The 27,227-nt window shown below is 38.3% G+C and overlaps 1 protein-coding gene across 2 annotated transcripts in view; it reads left to right on the forward strand.

Annotated features, from left to right (window-relative positions):
* Positions 1-27,227, forward strand: part of LOC123563964 (DNA polymerase subunit gamma-2, mitochondrial-like) — a 72,295-nt gene that overhangs the window by 34,129 nt on the left and 10,939 nt on the right. For both annotated transcript variants that reach the window (XR_008369807.1, XM_045357163.2), the window contains exons 4-8: positions 1,451-1,577; positions 2,204-2,309; positions 21,922-22,098; positions 24,421-24,549; positions 25,093-25,268. Coding sequence is in view for 1 of the 2 variants with exons in the window: in XM_045357163.2 (XP_045213098.2) it covers positions 1,451-1,577; positions 2,204-2,309; positions 21,922-22,098; positions 24,421-24,549; positions 25,093-25,268 (715 nt within the window). In the remaining variant the exon portion in view is untranslated. The remainder of the gene's footprint in view (positions 1-1,450; positions 1,578-2,203; positions 2,310-21,921; positions 22,099-24,420; positions 24,550-25,092; positions 25,269-27,227) is intronic.

The following is a 27,227-nucleotide window of genomic DNA, read 5'->3' on the forward strand; positions in this document are numbered from 1 at the left end:
TTGCATGTATCTCAAAAAGTACTTAGGGGTCTCTGTGGCTGATTTGTTAAGTTGGCTGACTTTGAATCACTTGCTGTTCACCTATGTGGCTTTGGGCCTCTTTCAGGGCGTTGAATTCTTCATACGAGGAAGCCATCCAGGTGCAAGAACCTAGAATTACTTCCCTTTGTTGTTACTATAAATAGCTTATATTGTAACTTTTTCATTACTGGTCGTAGGGAAAAATCAGGACCACTTCTCTGTAGTACAACATGCATGTTACATCCAATTTTGAGGTGTATTTTGACCTATCTCTACTGGTAAGGATTTTTTTTTTTTTAAATTTACTTCCCTTTGTTGTTACTACAAATAACTTATATTGTAACTTTTTGCAATCTGTTTTTTATTTGGCATAAATGTTTGCCTCAATGCGACAGAGTGTCGTGTGCAGCTCCCTGTCATTTTGACAGCTGACGGGCTCGACATGTTGCCCGTGGGCATCTAGTCTAATATATTGTTGTTAAAGCTTGTACTCTGTATCTTCTACATGCATATACCAATGCATGATTACTTCTCCTGATTTTAATAAAAATGGATTTATCTCAGTAAGTATTTATAAGACTCATTTGAAATTTCATTATTGTTATTAGTTGGAATGAGACAATCAGGGTAGATAACTATGGACTGATTTTATGTCAAATTACCTCCCTTTGTTTCAAATTAAAATGGGTGTATCTCAGTAACCAATGAAGATACTGATTTGAAATGTCATTTATGCCATCAGATGGACTCGGACAATCGGGGTAGATAACTTTTGACTGAATTTATGACAAATTACCTCCCTTTATTTTATGTAAATGAATATACCTCAGCAGCATCTAATGAGATTGGTTTTAAATGTTATTTAAGTCTTCCAGGGTAAGGAATAGTCATGCTAGTACAAAAATGCAGCATTTGAGCCTAGGACCCTCAAACTTGGTATGGAGATTGGCTATGACTAGTACATGACCCATAGGTCAAAAGGGACTGTTACAAGAAAATACTTATCCTGATGATATTTAAAGTGTATGCCTATGTGATCTATGTCAAAACTTTTCGTTTAGAGCAATGGTACACAGGTGAGCGATATAGGGCCATCATGGCCCTCTTGTTTATTATTTTGCCCTGCAAGACCAGATTTATGGCCCATGACATGGTCAAAAATATGCATTTAGGGCATAAAAGTTTGTGTCCCATACATGTATCCCAAAATTTACTTCAGCAAGAGTCATTAAACAGAGGATTGTTATATAGCATATAAAGTTGTTAAGGTCCTTGACTTTGTGAAAAATACTCACAAAGTGCTGTAAAGTTGTGTTGAATATATCTCATGGAGTCATGAAATATTGTAGTGACAGGAAGTGGGGGGCACCAGTGTCTTATGGACACAGATCTAGTTTCACATTCATTATCTTAACTTTTCTGCTTACAGATCCCCTGGAGTACTACCCACAGTTGTTAGCATTGCGGAATGAACATATTCCTTTCTCTATAGCACATGTATGCTCTCGTACTGCTGATCTCAGTTCTCAGTCAGAACATCTGAAACCTCTCTGGAAGTAAGAAATATTTCTTAGCCTATCCCATCCTTCAGAACCATAGCTGCCATAGTATCAAATTTTCCAGTTTATCTATGGAACATTCTCCCTTCAGTCATACAAGTGTAACACAATGAGGTTAGCCCCTTAGCACCATCATGGTACATTTGTTAGGTCAAGTATGTGTGTGTTCGGGTTTAATGTCTTTTTCAACAATTTTTCAGTCATATAAACGACGGTGTCTACTTGTAGCAGTGAGCACAATGCCCAATTTTATAGTGCTGCCTCACTGGAATATCACGCCGTAGACACGTGGCATGATACCCCACCCAGTCACATTATACTGACACCGGGCTGACCAGTCCTAGCACTATCCCATTAATGCTGAGTGCCAAGTGAGGAAACTGCTAGTACCTAGTACCATTTTTTTACGTCTTTGGTATGACGCAGCTGGGGAGTGAACCCACGACCTCCCGCACTAGAAGCGGACGCTCTACTACTAGGCTACCACTGCAGTTTCGGTTAGAATGTTAAGGTCAGGGGATGGACTTAAGTTTTGCTATTGGTGATGTTGATGGTTTTTGGCGATGATGATTTTAGTGGCATCATTTCTATATATTCAGAGCTCTCTGTTCTGTATTTTACAGTTTTGGACCAGAGACGTGTTTCACATTTCTACATTTCTGTCCTCAAGCATCTGTAAACACAACATATGATCAACTCGTTAATGTTCGATTTTCTTGGTGGAAACAGGTGAGATATAATCCCAGATTCTGTTGTGATCAAATTGTTCTGTCTTTTATCAGCTCTCCTCAGTTAGTTCATTTGATAACATTCAGAAAGAATTTCCATGGTTGTGACATCAATTTTTATACGCCTGAAGGGACGTATTATGTTATCATGCCGGTGTCCGTCTGTCCGAGCCCACATTTTTATACTTAGGTGGCTATAGGAACAATAGGTAACTGTACTTTTTAGCTCCACTATTCAGAGAATAGGGGTGCTATTCTACTCACCTGGTGTTGGCGTCGGCGTGAGCTTTCTCGGTTAAAGTTTTTCGGCAACCTTTGTTTTTCTTTGTTACTATTGCTTATATTTTACTGTAACTTCACATTAACATTGTTCAGCATGCAAACAAAGTATGTGCAGGGGCAGGGCTCATTATACATAAGGTCAAGATCACCAAGGTGTTATACTTAGGTTATTAGCTCGACTATTCGAAGAATAGGGGAGCTATCCTACTCGCCCCGGCGTGAGCGTTAGCATGAGCGTGAGTGTCACACAAATATTAAAGTTTGTGTACCACCCCAAATATTTTCAAAGTCCATTGAGTTATTGCTTTCATATTTTGCATACTTGTTTACCATCATGACCCTAGTCTGTAAAAAGGAGGAGGCAACTCTATCGAGCATTTTGACTGAATTATGGCCCCTTTTCAACTTAGAATAAATGTTAAAGTTTGCGTACCACCCCAAATATTTTCAAAGTCCATTGAGATATTGCTTTGATATTTTGCATACTTGTTTACCATCATGACCCCAGTCTGTAAAAAGGAGGAGGCAACTCTATCAAGCATTTTGACTGAATTTTAGCCCCTTTTCGACTTGGAATATGCTTATTGTAATGTTATAGTTTTACTCATAGCTTATATTATGCTATCAAGCACTGAGAATAGTCGAGCGCGCTGTCCGCTGACAGCTCTTGTTTTATAATCATCATCTGCATGTGTGGTTACAATCCCTATAACTCTAATTGTATTTTTGACAGAATTATACCCCATTCATACTTAAAGTTTTTTTGACAATCTTCGCTTTCTGGACATAACTCAACAATATAAGATAATTACTTGGTGTATCTTCCTTTGAAAGTAGAGGTCTCTTAGTGAGACATAAATTCATTTTACTGTCAAATCGCCGAATAGTGGAGCGCGCTGTCTTACAGACAGCGCTTGTTCTTTGATGTCATTCATTCCGTAAGCTTTTATTTGGCTATTTATTCCTTTTACCTGGCTAAAAGAACAATAGAGAGAACAAAAGAGTAGCCACATATATGTAGGAACGTCCGTCTGTCTGTCCATCTATCCATTAGCAATTTGTAGTCTGCTTTTTAACTCTTGAATCCCTTCAAGGATTTTGAAGAAACTTGACACAAATGTTCACCACATCAAGATGACTTGCAGAGTGCATGTTCTGGATGGCTCGCTTCAAGGTCAAGGTCACACTTAGGGGCCAAAAGTCATATGACTTTGTTTCATGTCTGCTCTGTAACTCTTGAACTGCTTGAAGGATTTTAAAGAAACTTGGCACAAATGTTCACCACATTGAGACAACATGCAGAGCGCATGTTTCGGAAAGCTCGCTTCAAGGTCAAGCCACACTTAGGGGTCAAAGGTCATACCTTCGGGCGTATATTGCTGCAGTGCTCTTGTTGAAATGTGTCGTCAGAAAATTCCTTTTATCATGACCAGAAATTCCTTGCTAAATTAAAAAAGATAGGTACAATATTCAAAGAGTTAAAATATTTTACTACATGTAATATAAATACATTAATTAGTACTGAATTGTCTGAACAAGTTTAGCCACAATCTATTTGTAGTTTCTATCAGTCATCAAAGCAAAGTTTGAAGGGCAAGGAATGCCTGACAAGAAGTTGATTTCATATCGAAGCCATTCTCAAGCCTTGTAAAATGGTGAAATAATCCACTGTTGAAAAAGATATGGCAGTTAGAAATTTAAGAAAATGGCTGATCATGGAGGCAGCTATTTTAGTTTGTTTATGACATCATTTACACACTCCCAAATTTTAAATTTTGCTAATAACCCACCAGATAGATTATTTTCTAATGTTTAAGATTTAAAACATGGTAATTTCTTTCATTATACAGTGAAACACCGCTCGCTTGAGCATCAACAACTCGAGCACCCAGGCTCGCTCAAGCAATTTATGTGATCCCGTCTGATTTCCCTCTATTTTCTATGTGAAATTACCATGGCTGTGTCGAGCATCGATAACTCGATCGCTCGAGCATGACATCTGGTCCCAGTGTATTAATCTACTCTTTGTTGCATCTGGCAATTGCGAGCAGAGGTGTCAAATTTTTTCACACCTTAGGTTGTCAGAATGTATCGGTTAATTAAAAAATTTTGCACGCCGTCAAATTTGCATGGTCTATTGATATCCCGGACTATCTTAAATGTTTGCTTGCCGGTATATTTGATCTGATAATGAGATTAATTAATTACAAAAATTAAGTAAGAACTATTTGAAATATTAATGTTTTTTCATGTGCTAAAATGAATGTGCTTTGTTTTTAGCTCACCTGTCACGTAGTGACAGGGTGAGCTTTTGTGATTGCCCTTCGTCCGTCGTCCGTCCGTCAGTCGTCTGTCCACAATTTCTTGTCTGCACGATAATGGTTTCATTTATGATTTTATTTTGACCAAACTTGCACACAACTTATATCACCATAAGATCTTGGTTCCTTTCTTGAACTGGCCAGATCCCCTTATGGGTTCCAGAGTTATGGCCCCTGAAACGGCCAAAATTAGCTATTTTGAACTTGTCTGCACATCAGCAGCTTTATTTATGATTTGATTTTTACCAAACTTGCACACAACTTGTATCACCATAAAATCTTGGTTCCGTTCTTGAACTGGCCAGATCCCATTATGGGTTCCAGAGTTATGGCCCCTGAAAGGGCCAAAATTAGCTATTTTGACCTTGTCTGCACAATAGCAACATCATTTATGATTTGAATTTAATCAAACTTGCAAAAAACTTGTGTCACCATAAGATCTCGGTTCCTTTCTTGAACTGGCCAGATCCCGTAATGGGTTTCAGAGTTATGGCCCCTGAAACGGCCAGAATTAGCTATTTTGACCTTGTCTGCACAATAGCAGCTTTATTTATGATTTGAATTTAATCAAACTTGAACAAAAATTTGTGTCACCATAAGATCTTGGTTCCTTTCTTGAACTGGCCAGATCCCATAATTGGTTCCAGAGTTATGGCCCCTGAAAGGGCCAAAATTAGCTATTTTGACTTTGTCTGCACAATAGCAGCTTTATTTTTGATTTGATTTTAACCAAACTTGCACACAACTTGTATCGCCATAAGATCTCGATTCCTTTTTATACGCCCTAAGAGACGTATTATGTTATCGCCTCGGTGTCCGTCTGTCTGTCTGTTGGTTAGCAATTTCCCTTCCATTTCAAAGAAACCTGACACAAATGTTCACCTCATCAAAACGATGTGCAGAGCGCATGTTTCAGATGGCTCACTTCAAGGTCAAGGTCACACTTAGGGGTCAAAGGTCATATGACTTTGTTTTGTGTGTATATTGCTCTGCATTTGCCTTGCATTGCAGTGCTCTTGTTTTTATTTGGCAGATTCTTCTTTATTTTTGTTTTAATTACTTCCCTTTTATGTTACTATAAATAACTTATTTAGTAACATTTTTAGCTCATCTGATTTTTTGAAAAAAAATGATGAGTTATTGTCATCACTTGAGCGGTTGTCGGCGTCGGCGTCGGCGTCTGCGTCGGCGTTGCCTGGTTAAGTTTTATGTTTAGGTCAGCTTTTCTCCTAAACTATCAAAGCTATTGCTTTGAAACTTGGAATACTTGTTCACCATCATAAGCTGACCCTGTATAGCAAGAAACATAACTCCATCTTGCTTTTTGCAAGATTTATGGCCCCTTTTGTACTTAGAAAATATCAGATTTCTTGGTTAAGTTTTATGTTTAGGTCAACTTTTCTCCTAAACTATCAAAGCTATTGCTTTGAAACTTGGAATACTTGTTCACCATCATAAGCAGACCCTGTACATCAAGAAACATAACTCCATCTTGCTTTTTGCAAGATTTATTGCCCCTTTTGGACTTAGAAAATCAGTTTTCTTGGTTAAGTTTTATGTTTAGGTCAGCTTTTATCCTAAACTATCAAAGCTATTGCTTTAAAACTTGCAACACTTGTTCACCATCATAAGTTGACCCTGTACAGCAAGAAACATAACTCCATCCTGCTTTTTGCAAGATTTATGGCCCCTTTTGGACTTAGAAAATATCAATTTCTTGGTTAAGTTTTTATGTTTAAAGGGCAACTTTTTCTCTTAAACTATCTAAGCTATTGCTTTGAAACTTGCAACACTTGTTCACCATCATAAGCTGACCCTGTACAGCAAGCAACATAACTCCATCCTGCTTTTTGCAATAATTATTGCCCTTTTGGACTTAGAAAATCATTTTCTTGGTTGAGTATTATGTTTAAGTCAACTTTTCTCATAAACTATCAAAGCTATTGCTTTAAAACTTGCAACAGTTTTTCACCATCATAAGTGGACACTGTACATCAAGAAACATAACTCTATTCTGCTTTTTGTAAGAATGATGGCCCTTTTTAGACTTAGAAAATCATGGGTAGGACAATATTTCTATTACACAAAAAAAATCAGATGAGCGTCAGCACCCGCAAAGCGGTGCTCTTGTTATTATTGGCCATAGGGAAAAGCTGAGACCACTTTCCTGTGGTACAACATGGATGGTACCTCCAATTTGTAGGTGTATTTTGACATATCTGTACCTTTAAGAAAATTTCAACTATTATCATTTTCTCATGATTCTTTTGATTGATCTTGATTATGATTTTTTGACCTTCTTGTCCTTAAGTGCAATGATGACAGGTGAGCGATATAGGGCCATTATGGCCCTCTTGTTATTACCATTTTTGTGTTGTTTTGCATACATCCTATTACCGGTATTATGTTTTATGAAACGCTTTCATGCATGCATGCATGAATGAATGAATGAATGAATGAAAATCTAATCTCTATAATTATATATATTATACAGGCCTTCTGGCGTTCCTACATTTTCCTACTTTTTAGCTCACCTGTCACATAGTGACAAGGTGAGCTTTTGTGATCGCGCAGCGTCCGTCATCCTTGCGTGCGTGCGTTCGTGCGTGCTTAAACTTTTGCTTGTGACCACTCTAGAGGTTACATTTTTCATGGGATCTTTATGAAAGCTGGTCAGAATGTTCACCTTGATAATATCTAGGTCAAGTTCGAAACTGGGTCACGTGCAGTCAAAAACTAGGTCAGTAGGTCTAAAAATAGAAAAACCTTGTGACCTCTCTAAAGGCCATATTTTTCAATGGATCTTCATGAAAATTGTTGAGAATGTTCACCTTGATGATATCTAAGTCAAGTTCGAAACTGGGTCAGGTTCGGTCAAAAACTAGGTCAGTAGGTCAAATAATAGAAAAACCTTGTGACCTCTCTAGAGGTCATATTTTTCATGGGATCTGCATGAAAATTGGTCAGAATGTTCATCTTGATAATATCTAGGTCAAGTTCGAAACTGGGTGAACTGCGGTCAAAAACTAGGCCAGTAGGTCAAATAATAGAAAATCCTTGTGACCTCTCTAGAGGTCATATTTTTCAATGGATCTGCATAAAAAATGGTCAGAATGTTCATCTTGATGATATCTAGATCAAGCTCGAAACTGGGTCACGTCCAGTCCAAAATTAGGTCAGTACGTCAAATAATAGAAAATCCTTGTGACCTATGTAGAGGCCGTATTTTTCATGGGATATGCATGAAATTTGATCAGAATGTTCATCTTGATGATATCTAGGTCAAGTTCGAAACTGGGTCAACTGCGGTCAAAGACTAGGTCAGTAGGTCAAATAATAGAAAATCCTTGTGACCTCTCTAGAGGTCATATTTTTCATGGGATCTGCATGAAAATTGGTCAGAATGTTCATCTTGATGATGTCTAGTTCAAGTTTGAAACTGGGTCACGTCCGGTCCAAAACTAGGTCAGTAGGTCAAATAATAGAAAAACCTTGTGACCTCACTAGAGGTCATATTTTTCATGGGATCTGCATGAAAATTGGTCAAAATGTTCATCTTGATAATATCTAGGTCAAGTTTGAAACTGGGTCACATGCGATCATAAACTAGGTCAGTAGGTCAAATAATAAAAAACCTTGTGACCACTCTAGAGGCCATATTTTACATGGGATCTGTATGAAAGTTGGTCTGAATGTTCATCTTGATGATATCTAGGTCAAGTTTGAAACCAGGTCAACTATGGTCAAAAACTAGGTCACTAGGTCTAAACATAGAAAAACCTTTTGACCTCTCTAGAGGCCATATTTTTCAATGGATCTTCATGAAAGTTGGTGAGAATGTTCACCTTGATGATATCTAGGTCAGGTTCAAAACTGGGTCACATCCGGTCAAAAACTAGGTCAGTAGGTCTAAAAATAGAAAAACCTTGTGACCTCTCTGGAGGCCATATTTTTCATGAGGTCTTCATGAAAATTGGTGAGAATGTTCACCTTGATGATATCTAGGTCAAGTACAAAACTGGGTCACATGCCTTTAAAAACTAGGTCATTATGTAAAATAATAGCAAAACCTTGTGACCTCTCTAGAGGCCATATTTTTCAATGGATCTTCATAAAAATTGGTCAGAATTTTTATCTTGATGATATCTAGGTCAAGTTCAGAACTAGGTCACATGAGCTCAAAAACTAGGTCACTATGTCAAATAATAGAAAAAACGACGTCATACTCAGTTCATGTGGGGACAGGTGAGCAATTCAGGACCATCATGGTCCTTTTGTTTAAATGCCTCATACTTTTTGATGAAAACCTCCTACTTCTACTTTTTTGCTTGACAAAAAAACGGGGGGGGGGGGGGGGGGGGGGGGGGGGAGGAAACAGCCTTTTCAGTAGTTATATTTGCAGATAATGGACTCTTGATGTGTTGCTGGCAGTTTCTGGAGCCATTTGGTACCTCCTGCAATACATTGCCTCATACCAAGGTACCTATAATCCTACCAAACCATATGGGCACACTGATTCAAGCACAGAAACTGCCAGTCAAGACATCTGTGGTCATCATTGAGTTGCCAGTGCACAGGCCATGGTCCAGGGCCGGGCTGAGAAGTGACCTATATTCATCAAAGATGCACCCTACTAATTTGGCAAAGGAATAATTTTTTCTCAAAATTTAGACCCAGAAAAGCACCAGAGGCCACCATTTCATACCCCTGTTTTTCAGAATTTTCAAGGGGGAATGCCCCCTGACCCCCACCCCCACATCAAGAGGGGAATATAACCCCTCCATTACCTCAAAATTTAGACCTAAAAATGCACCAGAGCCCATTATTATCCCCCGACGAAAGTCGGAGGGATATAGTTTTGGCGTTGTCCGTCCGTCCGTCCTTCCGTCCGTCTTTCCGTCCGTCCGTCCGGAGCCATATCTAGGAAATGGTTGGGAATATTTATTTAAAACTTCATATACATGTTCACCACAATGAGTTCTTGCGGCCCGTCAAGTTTCAGTCAGATTGCCCAAGTAACACCAGAGTTATGGCCCTTAGAAGTTTCTAGTGTTAACTATATAGGGTACTATAAATATGGCAATTTCTGCATCATAACTTTTGATATATTTGACCTAGAACTATGAAACTTAAACAGAATTTAGATCACCATAATGTAGTTGTGTACACACAATTTCATTTGGATTTATTTGTAAATTAAGAGTTATTGCCCTTTAATTGTATAAAAATCCACATATTTGTACATAGCAAACTTACCATTTGGTAGAATTTCATTAAATTTCTTTCATTCTTTTCCATGAACATTTATTGTAAACATGTGAAGTTGTGTACCCACACCTGGTCACCCCCTTACCTTGATCACACACCTCCCCCCCCCCCCCCCCCCCCCCCCCCCCCCCCCCCCCCCCCCCCCCCCCCCCCCCCCCCCCCCCCCCCCCCCCAAAAAAAAAAAAAAAAAATTCATTCCTTACTTTAGATTTTTTTCAAACAAACTTCATATACATGTTCACCACTATGAGGTTATGGGGCCCATCAAGTTTCAGACAGATTGCCCAAGTAACACCAGAGTTATGGCCCTTAGAAGTTTAGGGTACTATAGATCTATAGATATGCCAATTTCTGCATCATAACTTTTGATATATTTGACCTAGAACTATGAAACTTTAACAGAATTTAGAGCACTATAATGTGGTTGTGCACAGACAATTTTGGACGGATTTCTTTTTGTAACTTCAGAGTTATTGCCCTTTAATTGTCTAAAAATCAACATATTTGTACATAACAAACTTACCATTTGGCAGAATTTCATTAAATTTCTTTCATTCTTTTCTGTGAACATTTATTATAAACATGTGAAGTTGCGCACCCACACCTGGTCACCCACTTGCCTTGGTCACACCCCCTCCCCCTCCCAACCCCCCTCCCCCCCCAACCTCCCAAATTTTTTTTTTTTTTTTCATTTCTTATTTTAGATTTTTTTTCAAACCTTCCAAGTTGTACCATTCCCCCACCTCACTTCTCCACCCAGTCATGCCCACCACTGATCATGCATCCTCTGCCCCCCCTCCAACTTCACCCTTTTACCTTTTTTTTTTATTATTTTTAATTTTCAATCAATATTTATAATCAACATGTGAAATTTTGTTTCCTCTCTCGTTCCCCTGCACCCCCACCCCCTAAAAAAATATATATTTCCATTCCTTTTTTTTTTTTTTAAATGTTCAAACCTTCAACATGTTAAGTTGTGACTGCACAAACCTTGCCCTCAGCCATGTTCAAGATATCTTACCTGTGTTCTCTTAAGGACATCCGATCTTTTAAGTTCAAATGTACATGTAAAACAGCAACACCTGGTGCCAAACCACTCAGAGTCAATATTTCATTCCAGTTAAACTTCAAGCTCACATTTCAATTAACTGCATTTAATTTTAAAAGCTAACCTTATTACAGTAAGCATATCCCATTCAAAATAAATTCTTTAGTCAGGATCAAAGTATCATACATTTATTATGTACTCTTTAATTAAACATTTGTTTTCTGTTAAATTGATTTTGACTAATGAAATTATTTGCTTCTTATTAACATCCTTAACTTTTTGCCGGATATATCTTTTTGCCATTCCTCACCACAAACCCTTTCGGCGGGGGATACCAATTCATCGAATTTGCTTGTTTCATGCCTGTATTTCAAAAATTTCCACAGGGAGACCCCCTGACCCCCCTAAAATAAGGAGAGTACAGCCACCAGTAAATGCATCAGAGGCCACCATTTCTTACATGTATTTCAAAACAAATCCTGGGGGAGACCCCCCTGGCCCACCCTAACATGGCGAAGGCGCCCCCATCCAATACCTACCCGCATGCACCTTGGTCGTTCTAGACTGGTGCCCCGTCCCAGTCAAAAATTTCTGGTTCCGGGCCAGTTTAGGTGTAGTATTATCTGCTGTTAAGGTAAGCAGTGCAAATTTTATGTTTATAACCTACTTTTCCTACTTTTTATGCCCCCGAAGGGAGGCATACTAGTTTTCAACTCTCCGTTTGTTCGTTCGTTCGTTCGTCACAACGATACTTTTGGCATGAAGGCACTTTACTTGCGAACCACTGCTCCCAGGACCTTCAAACTTCACATGCTGATAGTACTTATTGAGTATACCACCCCTACTGACTTTAGGTTCACCAGGTCAAAGGTCAAGGTCACAGGGGCCAACGTTAACTTTTTGCATGAAGGCCTTTTACTTGTCAATTACTGCACCCAGGACCTTCAAACCTCACGTGCTGATAGTACTTATTGAGTAAACCATCCCTACTGACTTTGGGGTCACCAGGTCAAAGGTCAAGGTCACAGGGGCCAACGTTAACTTTTTGCATGAAGGCACTTTACTCGCGAACCACTGCACCCAGGACCTTCAAACTTCACGTGCTGATAGTACTTACTGAGTACACCACCCCTACTGACTTTGGGGTCACCAGGTCAAAGATCAAGGTCACAGGGGCCAACGTTAACTTTTTGCATGAAGGCACTTTACTCGCGAACCACTGCACCCAGGACCTTCAAACTTCACATGATGATAGTACTTATTGAGTACACCACTCCTACTGACTTTGGGATCACCAGGTCAAAGATCAAGGTCACAGGGGCCAACATTAACTTTTTGCATGAAGGCACTTTACTCGCGAACCACTTCACCCAGGACCTTCAAACTTTACATGCTGATAGTATTTTATGAGTATACCAACCCTACTGACTTTGGGGTCACCAGGTCAAAGGTCAAGGTCACAGGGGCCAACGTTAACTTTTTGCATGAAGGCACTTTACTCGCAAACCACTGCACCAAGGACCTTCAAACTTCACATGCTGATAGTACTTATTGATTACACTACCCCTACTGACTTTGGGGTCACCAGGTCAAAGGTCAAGGTCACAGGGGCCAACGTTAACTTTTTGCATGAAGGCAGTTTACTCGCGAACCACTGCACCCAGGACCTTCAAACTTCACATGCTGATAGTACTTATTGAGTACACTACCCCTACTGACTTTGGGGTCACCAGGTCAAAGGTCAAGGTCACAGGGGCCAACGTTAACTTTTTGCATGAAGGCACTTTACTTGCGAACCACTGCACCCAGGACCTTCAAACTTAACGTGATGATAGTACTTATTGAGTACACCACTCCTACTGACTTTGGGATCACCAGGTCAAAGATCAAGGTCACAGGGGCCAACATTAACTTTCTGCATGAAGGCACTTTACATGCCAACCACTTCACCCAGGACCTTCAAACTTCACATGCTGATAGTATTTATTGAGTACACCACCCCTACTGACTTTGGGATCACCAGGTCAAAGGTCAAGGTGATGCGGGGGCATTTGTCACCATTAGTGACAGCACTTGTTTGTCCTCAAACCTCCTGTTTTTCCTACTTTTTTGTGTAGGGACCTCATACTTTTCTCCTACTTTTTTGCAAGGCCATGCTGGAAGGCCTGATTATATTTCATAAAAGTATTTCTCAGTATTTCATAAGAGATTATGTAATAAATGTCCCACTAATTTAAGTAAGATGATTGATTTTGATAGATCTAAAAAAAAAAAAAGAAGCTATTTACATTTGTAGATTTCCAGAATACAAACCCAGGTATATTGGTATAAGTTATAACTTGATATGATAGGATAACATTACCTTGATCTGCAGTGTTGTAGTCAGCTTTAGTGGATTTTGCCAGGTGTGGATCACAAGAGGTGCCAAGTATGACCCAGTCTGGTAAAATCCATGGGAACAGAATGCATTATTGCAGTTGAAGGTACTGCTTTAATGACCTTTTTATCATATACATAACCTATTTCTATTTATCAGAAAAGTCAGTGCTAGCCCTGGCCATTATAAATTAATAGCCTCTTTTTTTTTTCAGGGTAAAAATTAATAGACAAACTTGGCGTGCGTGTTATTCACGTGCGCTTTCGCATTTCAATAAAAAACATAAAACATTATAACTATTTAATCTTTTTAGCTCACCTGTCACATAGTGACAGGATGAGCTTTTGTGATCACCCTTCGTCCATCGTCCGTCCGTCCACAATTTCTTGTGAACAAGATAGAGACCACATTTTGCAAGCAATTTTGATCAGTCTTGTACAAAACATGTATTGGCATGATATCTCAGTTCCTTTCAAAAACTGGCCAGATCCCATCATGGGTTCTAGAGTTATTGTCCCTTAAAGGGCCAGAATTTGCTATTTTTGTGCGTCAACAATTTCTTGTCTGCACGATAGAGGTTTCATTTATGATTTTATTTTAACCAAACTTGCACACAACTTGTATAACCATAAAATCACGGTTCCTTTCTTGAACTGGCCAGATCCCATTATGGGTTCCAGAGTTATGGCCCCTGAAAGGGCCAAAATTAGCTATTTTGACCTTGTCTGCACAATAGCAACATCATTTATGATTTTATTTTAACCAAACTGGCACACAACTTGTATCACCATAAGATCTCGGTTCCTTTCTTGAACTGGCGAGATTACATTATGGGTTCCAGAGTGATGGCCCCTGAAAGACCCAGAATTAGCTTTTTTGACCTTGTCTGCACAATAGCAGCTTCATTTATGATTTGAATTCAATCAAACTTGCACAATACTTGTGTCATAATAAGATCTTGGTTCCTTTCTTGAACCGGCCAGATCCTATAATGGGTTCCAGAGTTATGGCCCCTTAAAGGTCCAAAATTGGCTATTTTGGCTTTTGCAGCCATATAGAGACTTCATTTATGGTTTTATTTGATACAAACTTCCAAAATATCTTCAACAACAATAAATCTTGGATTCCATGATAAATCAGATCCAATCATAGGTTCCAGAGTTATTTTATATCTGATTACCTCCCCTGATTGTAATCAAAATGGATTTATATCAGTAAGTACTTACAGGACTTATTTGAAATTTCATTATTGTTATTAGTTGGACTGAGACAATCAGGGTAGATCACTATGGACTGATTTTATGTCAAATTACCTCCCTTTATTTCAAATTAAAATGGGTATATCTCCATAACTAATGAAGATACTGATCTGAAATTTCATTTATGTCAACAGATATATTTGGCAGCTCCTTCTTTTGTTCACTTACAATATTTATTTTTTTAATTACTTCCCTTTTACGTTACTATAAATAGCTTATTTTTAGTAACTTTTTTATTATTGGCCGTAGGGAAAAACCGAGACCACTTTTCTGTGGTACAACATGGATGGTACCTCCAATTTTTTGGTGTATTTTGACATATCTATACCTTGTAAGAATTTTTTTTCTTTTTGGTTAAATTTCTTCCCTTTGTTGTTCCTGTCCTTTGGACTTAGATATTTTTTCTGAGGACCTTCTTGTCCTCAAGTGCAATGATAACAGGTGAGCGATATAGGGCCATCATGGCCCTCTTGTTTTTCAATTATTATTATTCATGTTTATCATAGGCTTTGAATAATCAAACATTTATGCATCTTCAGTTCAGTCATAAAACAGTATTTATTTATTAAACAAACAGGAATAATGTTTTGTTGTTTTTAGCTCACCTGTCACATAGTGACAAGGTGAGCTTTTGTGATTGCCCTTCGTCCGTCGTCCGTCGTCCATCCGTGCGTCCGTCAACAATTTCTTGTCTGCACGATAGTGGTTTCATTTATGACTTTATTTTAACCAAACTTGCACACAACTTGTATCACCATAAGATCTCGGTTCCTTACTTGAACTGGCCAGATCCCGTATGGGTTCCAGAGTGTTGGCCCCTGAAAGGGCCAAAGTAAGTTATTTTGAGCTTGTCTGCACAATAGCAGCTTTATTTATGATTTGATTTTTACCAAACTTGCATACAACTTGTATCACCATAAGATTTTGGTTCCTTTTTGGAACCGGCCAGATTCCATTATGGGTTCCAGAGTTATGGCCCCTGAAAGGCCCAAAATTAGCTATTTTGAGCTTGTCTGCACAATAGCAGCCTTATTTATGATTTGATTTTTACCAAACTTGCACACAACTTGTATCACCATAAGATCTTGACTCCTATCTGGAACTGGCCAGATTGAGCTTTTGTGATTGCCCTTCGTCCGTCGTCCGTCGTCCATCCGTGCGTCCGTCAACAATTTCTTGTCTGCACGATAGTGGTTTCATTTATGACTTTATTTTAACCAAACTTGCACACAACTTGTATCACCATAAGATCTCGGTTCCTTACTTGAACTGGCCAGATCCCGTATGGGTTCCAGAGTTATGGCCCCTGAAAGGCCCAAAAATAGCTATTTTGACCTTGTCTGCACAATAGCAGCTTCATTTATGATTTTATTTTAACCAAACTTGCACACAACTTGTATCACCATAAGGTCTTGGTTCCTTTCTGGAACTGGCAAGATTCCATTATGGGTTCCAGAGTTATGGCCCCTGAAAGGCCCAAAATTAGCTATTTTGAGCTTGTCTGCACAATAGCAGCTTCATTTATGATTTGATTTTTACCAAACTTGCAGACAACTTGTATCACCATAAGATCTTTGTTTCTTTCTGGAACTGGCAAGATTCCATTATGGGTTCTAGAATTATGGCCCCTGAAGGGGTCAAAATTAGCTATTTTGACCTTGTCTGCACAATAGCAGCTTCATTTATGATTTGATTTTTACCAAACTTGCACAAAACTTGTGTCACCATAAGATCTTGGTTCCTTTCTTGAACCCGCCAGATCCCTTAATGGGTTCCAGAGTTATAGCCCCTGAAAGGGCCAAAATTGGCTATTTTGACCTTGTCTGCACAATAGCAGCTTCATTTATGATTTGATTTTAACCAAACTTGCACACAACTTGTATCACCATAAGATCTCGATTCTTTTTTATACGCCCGCAGGGACGTATTTTGTTATCGCCTCGGAGTCCGTCTGTCTGTCTGTGTGTTGGTTTGCAGTTTCACTTCCGCTGTGTTACCTTTTGAACCCCTTGATGGATTTCAGAGAAACCTGACACAAATGTTCACACATAGAAAGGATGTGCAGAGCTGGTTTCGGATTGCTAAATTCAATGTCAAGGTCACACTTAGGGATCAAAGGTCATATGACTTTGTTTTATGTGAATATTGCTCTGCATTTGCGTTGCCTTGCGGTGCTCTTGTTTTTATTTGGCAGATCCTTCTTTGGCTTGCTTACAATATATTTTTTATTACTTCCCTTTTATGTTACTATAAATAGCTTATTTAGTAACTTTTTTTATTATTGGCCATAGGGAAAAACTGAGACCACTTTTCTGTGGTACAACATGGATGGTACCGCCAATTTTTAGGTGTATTTTGACATATCTGTACCATGTAAGAATTTTTTCTTTTTGTTTTTGGCGAAAGCAGTGGTACTCGGGTGAGCGATATAGGGCCATCATGGCCCTCTTGTTTGTTTTGTTTTTAGCTCACCTGTCACATAGTGACAAGGTGAGCTTTTGTGATCACCCTTCGTCCGTCGTCAGTCCGTCCGTGCGTGCGTGCGTCAACATTTTCTTGTCTGCATAATAGTGGTTTCATTTATGATTTTATTTTAACCAAACTTGTACACAACTTGTATCACCATAAGATCACGGTTCCTTTCTTGAACTGGCCAGATCCCATTATGGGTTCCAGAGTTATGGCCCCTGAAAGGGCCAAAATTAGCTATTTTGACCTTGTCTGCACAATAGCAGCTTTATTTATAATTTGATTTTTACCAAACTGGCACACAACTTGTATCACCATAAGATCTTGGTTCCTTTCTTGAACTAACCAGATTCCATTATGGGTTCCAGAGTTATGGCCCTTGAAAAGGCCAGAATTAGCTATTTTGACCTTATCTGCACAATAGCAGCTTCATTTATGATTTTATTTTAACCAAACTTGCACACAACTTGTATCACCATAAGATCTTGGTTCCTTTCTTGAACTGGCGAGATTCCATTATGGGTTCCAGAGTGATGGCCCCTGAAAGGGCCAGAATTATGCACAATAGCAGCTTCATTTATGATTTGAATTTAATCAAACTTGCACAAAACTTGTGTCACCATAAGACCTCGGTTCCTTTCTTGAACCGGCTAGATCCCATAATGGGTTCCAGAGTTATGGCCCCTGAAAGGGCCAAAATTAGCTATTTTGACCTTGTCTGCACAATAGCAGCTTCATTTATAATTTGATTTTAACCAAAGTTGCACACAACTTGTATCACCACAAGATCTTGCTTCCTTTCTTCAACTGGCCAGATTCCCTCATGGGTTCCAGAGTTATGGCCCCTTAAAGGTCCAAAATTGGCTATTTTGCCTTTTGCAGCCATATAGAGACTTCATTTATGGTTTTATTTGATACAAACTTCCAAAATATCTTCAACAACAATAAATCTTGGATTCCATGACAAATCAGATCCAATTGTAGGTTCTAGAGTTATTTTATATCTGATTACCTCCCCTGATTGTAATCAAAATGGATTTATATCAGTAAGTACGTATAGGACTTATTTGAAATTTCATTATTGTTATTAGTTGGACTGAGACAATCAGAGTAGATAACTATGAACTGATTTTATGTCAAATTACCTCCCTTTATTTCAAATTAAAATGGGTATATCTCCATAACTAATGAAGATACTGATCTGAAATTTCATTTATGTCAACAGATATATTTGGCAGATCCTTCTTTTGTTCACTTACAATATTATTTTTTTTTAATTACTTCCCTTTTAGATTACTATAAATAGCTTATTTTTAGTAACTTTTTTATTATTGGCCGTAGGGAAAAACCGAGACCACTTTTCTGTGGTACAACATGGATGGTACCTCCAATTTTTAGGTGTATTTTGACATATCTATACCTTGTAAGAATATTTTTTTCTTTTTGGTTAAATTTCTTCCCTTTGTTGTTCCTGTCCTTTGGACTTAGACATTTTTTCTGAGGACCTTCTTGTCCTCAAGTGCAATGATAACAGGTGAGCGATATAGGGCCATCATGGCCCTCTTGTTTAGCTCACCTGTCACATAGTGACAAGATGAGCTTTTGTGATCACCCGTCGTCCGTCGTCTGTGCGTTCCTTTCTTGAACTGGCCAGACCCCATTATGGGTTCCAGAGTTATGGCTCCTGAAAGGGCCAAAATTAGCTATTTTTACCTTGTCTGCACAATAGCAGCTTCATTTATGATTTGATTTTTACCAAACTTGCACACAACTTGTATCTACACAAGATTTTGGTTCCTTTCTTGAACTGGCCAGATTCCTTTATGGGTTCCAGAGTTATGGCCCCTGAAAGGGCCAAAATTAGCTATTTTGACCTTGTCTGCACAATAGCAGCTTCATTTATGATTTGATTTTATACAAACTGGCACACAACTTGTATCACCACAAGATCTTGGTTCCTTTCTTGAACTGGCCAGATTCCATTATGGGCTCCAGAGTTATGGCCCCTGAAAGGGCCAGAATTAGCTACTTTGACCTTGTCTGCACAATAGCAGCTTCATTTATGATTTGAATTTAATCAAACTTGCACAAAACTTGTGTCACCATAAGACCTCGGTTCCTTTCTTGAACCGGCTAGATCCCATAATGGGTTCCAGAGTTATGGCCCCTGAAAGGGCCAGAATTAGCTATTTTGGCCTTGTCTGCACAATAGCACCTTCATTTATGATTTGATTTTAACCAAACTTGCACACAACTTGTATCACCATTATAAAGATCTCGATTCCGTTTTGTAATACGCCTGAAGGGGCGTATTACGTTATTGCCTCGGTGTCCGTCTGTCTGTCTGTTTGTTGGTTAGCAATTTCCCTTCCGTTCTGTAATTCTTGAACCCCTTGAAGGACTTCAAAGAAACCTGACACAAATGTTCACCTCATCGAAATGACGTGCAGAGCGCATGTTTCGGATGGCTCACTTCAAGGTCAAGGTCACACTTAGGGGTCAAAAGTCATATGGCTTTGTTTTGTGTGTATATTGGTCTGCATTTGTGTTGCATTGCAGTGCTCTTGTTGTTATTTGGCAGATCCTTCTTTTGTTCACTTACAGTAATTGTTTTTTAATCACTTCCCTTTTATGTTACTATAAATAGCTTATTTAGTAACTTTTTTATTATTGGCCGAGACCACTTTTCTGTGGTACAACATGGATGTTACCTCCAAGTTTTAGGTGTATTTTGATATATCTGTACCTTGTAAGAATTTTTGGGGTTTTTTTGGTTAAATTTCTTCCCTTTGTTCCTGTCCTTTGGACTTATGGCTATGTAGAAAACTGACTTCAAAACAATTTTACACAAGACTAGTGTTCCTAGGGTGATCCTCTACTATATTCCTTCAAATAATTTTGATTCAGCAAAAACATGGCCCCAAGGGGTTTTGCTTATTTTCCCTATATGCTTATATAGAACTTTGAAAATCTTTTTGTCAGAAATTGCTGGTCCGTTTTCAAAATAATTTTACACAAATATTTCTTGGGTGACCCTCTACCAAATTCCTTCAAATAATTTTGATTCATTGAAAAAGTGGCCGCCTGGGGGAGGGGCTCATTTTCCCATATGGCTATACAGAAAACCTTGTATGAAACTACTGGCCTGATTTGAAAATAATTTTATTTGAAGTAACTTTAAGAAAATTTCAACTACATTTTCTCATAATTCTTTTGATTGATCTTGATTATGATTTTTTGACCTTCTTGTTTTTAAGTGCAATGATAACAGGTGAGCGATATAGGGCCATTATGGCCCTCTTGTTTCATAAACAATTTTAATTTCATATAAATTTAATATTTTGATGAAAGAAATATAAAAAAAAATCATAGATATTATGATACTCATTAAAGATCGAGAGGTATCTCCAACCGAGATCAAACTGTGAACAACAAAACTGGCACGAGGTGTCAGGCTAATTGCCGATAATTACTGGCCACTTAATAAACAGCAGACTGTGTTCAATTAAGCATGTCAAAGTCCCCGTTTAGAGGGAGTAGTTATACCTCTGGGCAAATACACTTGCTGCTACCGACTTCACACGTTTTTGTCGATAAAACTATGTATGTTCCAGCTGTTTATGGACAATTTTTTGCAATATTTTTTGTAGCATTTTTATTAATTAATCGCCATTTTCTATCGCCAAAAATTGCGTTTTAATCGACTTTTGAATAAAATAATCGCCATTTGGCGATAATGTCGATTGGCAGCGCGAACACTGAAAGTTTTTGAAACGGTGAACTTTTTGATACATGGAATTCTGCAACTAAGACAAAGGGATGTGATCTTTCCTCTTTTTAGCTGATTTCTTCTTTTTGAACAGAACAGTTTGAAATAAGAAATAAATATTATCAGATTTGGTCAGATACATATCTGCAAAAATTTTAATATTGTTAAAAGCTGTAGGCAGTATCCTCTGATTTCCTCTTTTTGGCCAGTGAGCAGCCACATCCCTGAAGACAAGTAGTCCCGCCATTGAATATTTTTCTGTATCCAATGGCAGTTGAATACAGGGTTTTGTATTGATTATTCTAATATGCTTGTCTCTGTTAAAACACTCTTAGTAGAATGACGTCACGTTAACGTGCAGTTTTTGTTGCGACCAAGAAAGAGGGCTTCTTTACTTTATCTACTGTTTTAGATTAAGGGCATATTAAAATCGAAATAATTTATAGCAAAAGAGTGTTTTAACACTATTTATACACTCAGGCGGTAATACATCATACAAATAATTTCACTCGGGCTGCGCCCAATTATTACGCCCAACGTATAACCGCCCATCATGTATAAATAGTGTTAAAGCACTCTTTTGCTATAAATTTTTTTATTTATTAAGTGAAATACAGAAACTGTTGTATTTCAGACAGTAAGTTTTTAGGTGTATAATAAAACTAAATACAGCATTGATAAGTAGCATTATTATGATTGTAAAACATTTGGGTTATGCTGCAGATGTGATTATGCATTGACCTGGTGTGTTGTTTAAGAAATTTGTTTTGTATTACAGAGGGCAATAGCTAGTTTGGTATTGAATATTTGGTAATTTCAGTTATCCTACAACTCCTCAGATTTCACTCTGTCTAACATGGAAGAGAACAGCGCCGTATTGTCAGGTAGACGTATACAGTACAAGTTTCCATGGGGTTTAGAAACTGTAGAGACAATCTGCAACCTGGGAGATGAACATCTAAAAAAACTGCAGCAGAAGACAAAATCAAATTGTCAGGTAGGAAAAAAACAGTTTTGGCTGGGGTTCTGTGGTATCACAGTACTTATACTGTTTGGAATTTGGTAAAGAGAAAGTAGAACATGATGTCTTGATATTACCAGGAAATCCAAACTTGTCTAAAAAGCATAAAGTTGAAAGCATCTCATCTTGGCCACTATATTCAGTACTGTCCCTAATGACACAATGCCTGTTGTTGTGTATAGATTGTTTGTGACATTGCAGTAGGGGCTGAAATGTCTTCCTCTGGAAAGGCACAAACACAACAGAACTGTCATTAAACATAAGAAAACTTAAAGATGTGAAAACTAGAGCATATCTTACAGATATTGCATATTTTAGCTGTACGATATGCCTGTTTTTATTTAGCTCACCTAAGCATAAAGTGCTTATGTTTGGCTTTTAGGATCATTAGATGTCTATGGTCTGTTGTCCACAAGTTCTTTCAAGAACATCTACTAAACCACTGAACCAAAAATCTTCGTACTAGGAATGTTCTTTTGGTGGTCCCTTACAGATTCCTTTGGAGCTAGGTCATCCATACGCGATTCTGGTTGCTATTGAAGCCAAAAGATATATTTTAGAAAATCTTAAAACTGTCCCAATTCCCAAAAAAATTAAGAAATACATGTTGTTTTTGCTCAACTTTTCGAAGAAAAACTAGAACTATTGCACTCGCCCCGGCGTCAGCGTTGCCGTTGGTTAAAGGTCGAGGTCACAAACATATCCCAAGGGCTTCTGCAGACGTTAATACACAAAACAAACGTGTATTGTCGCTATTCTTGCATAAAAAACATTACACTAAATGCATTGTTTTCATATGTGATGACTTTACGATTCTGGTACATTTTTAGCTCACCTGAGCAATGCTCAGGTGAGTTTTTCTGATCACTCGATGTCCGGCGTCTGTCTGTCTGTCGTCTGTCTGTTGTCTGTCTGTCGTCTGTCTGTCCGTCAACATTTAGCTTGTGTATGCGATAGAGGCTGTATTTTTCAACTGATCTTCATGAAATTTTGTCAAAATGATTATCTTGATGAAATCTAGGCCGAGTTTGAAAATGGGTCATCTTGGATCAAAAAGTAGGTCACTATGTCAAATAAAAGAAAAACCTTGTGTATGCGATAGAGGCTGTATTTTTCAATTGATCTTCGTGAATTTTGGTCAGAATGATAACCTTGATGAAATCTAGGCCAAGTTCGAAAGTAGGTCACTAGGTCAAATCAAAGAAAAACCTTGTGTATGCGATAGAGGCTGTATTTTTCAACTGATCTTCATGGAATTTTGTCAGAATGATTACCTTGATGAAATCAAGGCAAAGTTCGAAAATGGGTCATCTGGAGTCAAAAACTAGGTCACTAGGTCAAATCAAAGAAAAACCTTGTGTATGCGATAGAGGCTGTATTTTTCAATTGATCTTCATGAATTTTGGTCAGAATGATTGCCTTGATAAAATCTAAGTCAAGTTTGAATATGGGTCGTCCAGGGTCAAAAAGTAGGTCACTATGTCAAATCAAAGAAAAACCTTGTGTATGCAATAGGGGCTGCATTTTACATCGGATCTTCATGAAATTAAATCAGAATGTTTGTCTATATGAAATCAAGGTGGAGTTTGAATATGGGTCATCTAGGATCAAAAACTAGGTCACCCGGTCAAATTAAAGAAAAACCTTGTGTACACAATAGGGGCTGCATTTTACACTGGATATTCATAAAATTTAGTCAGAATGATTGCCTTGATGAAATCTAGGTCAAGTTAGAATATGGGTCATCTATGGTCAAAAACTAGGTCACTAGATGAAATCAAAGAAAAACCTTGTGTATGCAATAGAGACTGTATTTTTCAATTGATCTTCATGAAATTTGGTCAGAATGATAGCCTTGATGAAATTAAGGTCAAGTTTGAATATGGGTCATCTGGGATCAAAAACTAGGTCGCTAGGACAAATCAAAGAAAAACGTTTTGTATGCGATAGAGGCTGTATTTTTCAATTGAGGTTGATGAAATTTAGTCAGAATGATTGCCTTGATCAAATCTAGGTCAAATTTGAATACAGGTCATCTTGGCTCAAAAACTAGGTCACTAGGTGAAATCAAAGAAAATGCTTGTTTACACTCAAAAGGCCACATTTTTGGTCCAATTTTAATGAAAATTGGTCAGGATATTTGTTTCCATGAAATCACTAGGTCAAACATGTTTACACTGTTGTGGTGTGTTTTTCAGGTGAGCGACATAGGACCATCTTGGCCCTCTTGTTTAAAGATATTTCTTGTTCACAGTACTTTTACAAAAAGATATCTGTCTTTTGATTAATTTATTTCAGTATAGTCAAGGAAAGAAGTGTATTTATCCAAGCCAGATACAGTGTGACATGACATTAGAGATGGCCACTGCCCTCTTCCTTAAAGATGCTTATGTAGAAAAGTCAGTGAAGGGAAATGAGGTTAAACAGGTGGTACACCATATTTGTAAAGTTCAAGCATTTAGTTTAAACTTGAAGCATATCTTGAATCACTCTTGAGTCTGCTTCCTTGAAAACAGCTACTGGTGTCATGAGATATGGCCGTGATTCCCCCAGTGGGGCTCCAACTCAAGCTGGCTCGAGCAAAAAAGCTTTTTCAGTTATCTAACCTTCTGAACTTACCAACGAAGACAGCTCTTTCTTGAATTTAATGTAACAATGGCCACCCTTTTTGGACTTCTAAAATTTCGTTCAAGTTTTGCATGCAATTAAGGTATAGCACCTACATGTCAAGTTGTATCGCAACGGTTACCTAACATGTTGTTATCAATGCTATAAGTTTTTGGAAAAGTCTTGTGTAGGTTATTCCTTTGGCCTTGTTTGACTTAGAATTTTTTTGATAATCAACCAAGCTTTTTTATGGATAGCTCTTGTTAATATAACTTTGATGTAATTTAAAACTTAGAAATGTGAGTGGAATGTTTTGATTATGGTAAAACAGAAATAGACCATGTTGTTACACGTTATTTACAGGTACTTCATTTAAGTCCAGTACTGGCCCCGTTTAAAGTGGCTGTATGTAGACAAGGTGAGAGGCATGAGGAGATCAGTGAGGTAACCACATACATTGCCAGCATGCTGAGGAAACATGGCCATCAAATACTTGACACTTGCCATACAAAAAATCATTTAAACATGCAGTTAAACAGGTAATGTCTTATAGATTTAGTTTGCAATTTCCAACTGTTCTATTTGGTCAATATGTCTAGGGTAATTTCGTCTATCTTTACAAAAGTTTAATATATCTTTATTTCTTGGTCATTTTATGTTTGTATGCTTGTTGGGTTTCAAATTTCATCAACACAATTTAGATATTAGCTTTTCCAACTTTTGATTGTGGAGGAAGACGCCAGTTGCCACTCAGAGAAGTGTTTCAGGTATGGACAGGCACCTGGGTAGAACCACCTGTCCTCTGTAAGCCAGCTGGATGGCTTCCTCACATGAAGAATTCTACATTGTAAGCAAGAATTCAATCTCACATGATGATGATTCAATGTCAGCGGCCTTAACCACTAGGCCAGGGGCTTCTGTGGCTGAGTGGTTAATGTTGCTAACTTCAAATCACTTGCCCGTTACAGATGTGGGTTCGAGCTTCACTTGAGGCATTGAAATCTTCATGTGAGGAAGCCATCCAGCTGACTTTCAGAAGGTTGGTGGTTCTACCCTGGTGCCTGCTTGTGATGAAATAATGCCTGGAGGAGCACCTAAGGTCTTCCTCCACCATCAAAGCTGGAAAGTCGCCATTGACCTATAATTGTGTCGGTGCGACCTTAAACCCAACCAAACAAAAAATAAAGAGAAAAATTAACCTCTAGGCCATGGAGGCCCCTTCTGTTATATAGATTGAACAATTGTTATGGATTGAAACTTTTGATTTATTTGTTTAATTTTACTCCTGAACATTTAGGAGGAGTGGGTATAGATGAGACATCTTAAATTTGGTTGGTTGGTTAGGGATTCCAATGAAACTTCATATATATTATAGCCATGAAGTGTAAATGTGCATGACATTTTTTTCTGGGATGGATGAAGCAAGAGGCCATCCTATGGGAACAGTTTGTGGAGCAAACTACTTTCACATTTTTTAAAAGGCTTCCAATGAAAATTCATACATATGATCACCATGAAGTGTAGATGTGCAAGACATATTTTCTTGGATGGACAGATACCCCATCTGCAAAACATTTGTGGAGCAAACTGCTTCAACATTTTAAAGGGCTTCCAGTGAAAATTCATACATATGATCACCATTATGTATAGGTATGCAATGCGTAACCTCAGCATTAGCTTTTAGTATAGAGGGACGGTCCTTCATCAATTATCAATGGTCAACATTTTAACTTTAACATCTTCTCGTTTTTTACTACTGGTCAGAAATACACTAGACTTGGTCTGTAGCATCCTGGCAAGTCCTCTGTCAGTTGTGTTCAAATGGAGGCACTTGACCCTCTTTAGGGGGCTGCTAGAGCTATTTAGAAATTTGTTTAGTTAGCATAGTGGTAGAGTACAGGTTTCAAGTGTAGGAGGTTGTGGGTTTGCTCCCTAGCTGTGTCATACCAAGTAACTTCCTCATTTGACGCTCAACAATAAGAGGATAGTTCTAGGACTGGTCAGCCTGATGTCAGTATAATGAGACTTGTGTCAGTATAGTGTGACTTGTGTCAGTATAATGGGACTTGTTGGGAAATCACTGGTCAGCCTGATGTCAGTATAATGGGACTTGTTGGGAAATCACTGGTCAGCATGATTCAGTATAATGTGACTTGTTGGGAAATCACTGGTCAGCCTGATGTCAGTATAATGTGACTTGTTGGGAAATCACTGGTCAGCCTGATGTCAGTATAATGTGACTTGTTGGGAAATCACTGGTCAGCCTGATGTCAGTATAATGCGACTTGTTGGGAAATCACTGGTCAGCCTGATGTCAGTATAATGGGACTTGTTGGGAAATCACTGGTCTGCCTGATGTCAGTATAATGTGACTTGTTGGGAAATCATGTCACATGTCTACTGCATGCAATTCCACTGAGGCAGTACAATAAAGTTGGGCTTTGTATCACTGCTACAAGTAGACACTATTCTGTATTTGAATAAAAAAAATGTTGAGT

This window comes from Mercenaria mercenaria, chromosome 2 (assembly GCF_021730395.1).
Source record: "Mercenaria mercenaria strain notata chromosome 2, MADL_Memer_1, whole genome shotgun sequence".
Classification (NCBI taxonomy): Eukaryota; Metazoa; Mollusca; class Bivalvia; order Venerida; family Veneridae; genus Mercenaria; species Mercenaria mercenaria.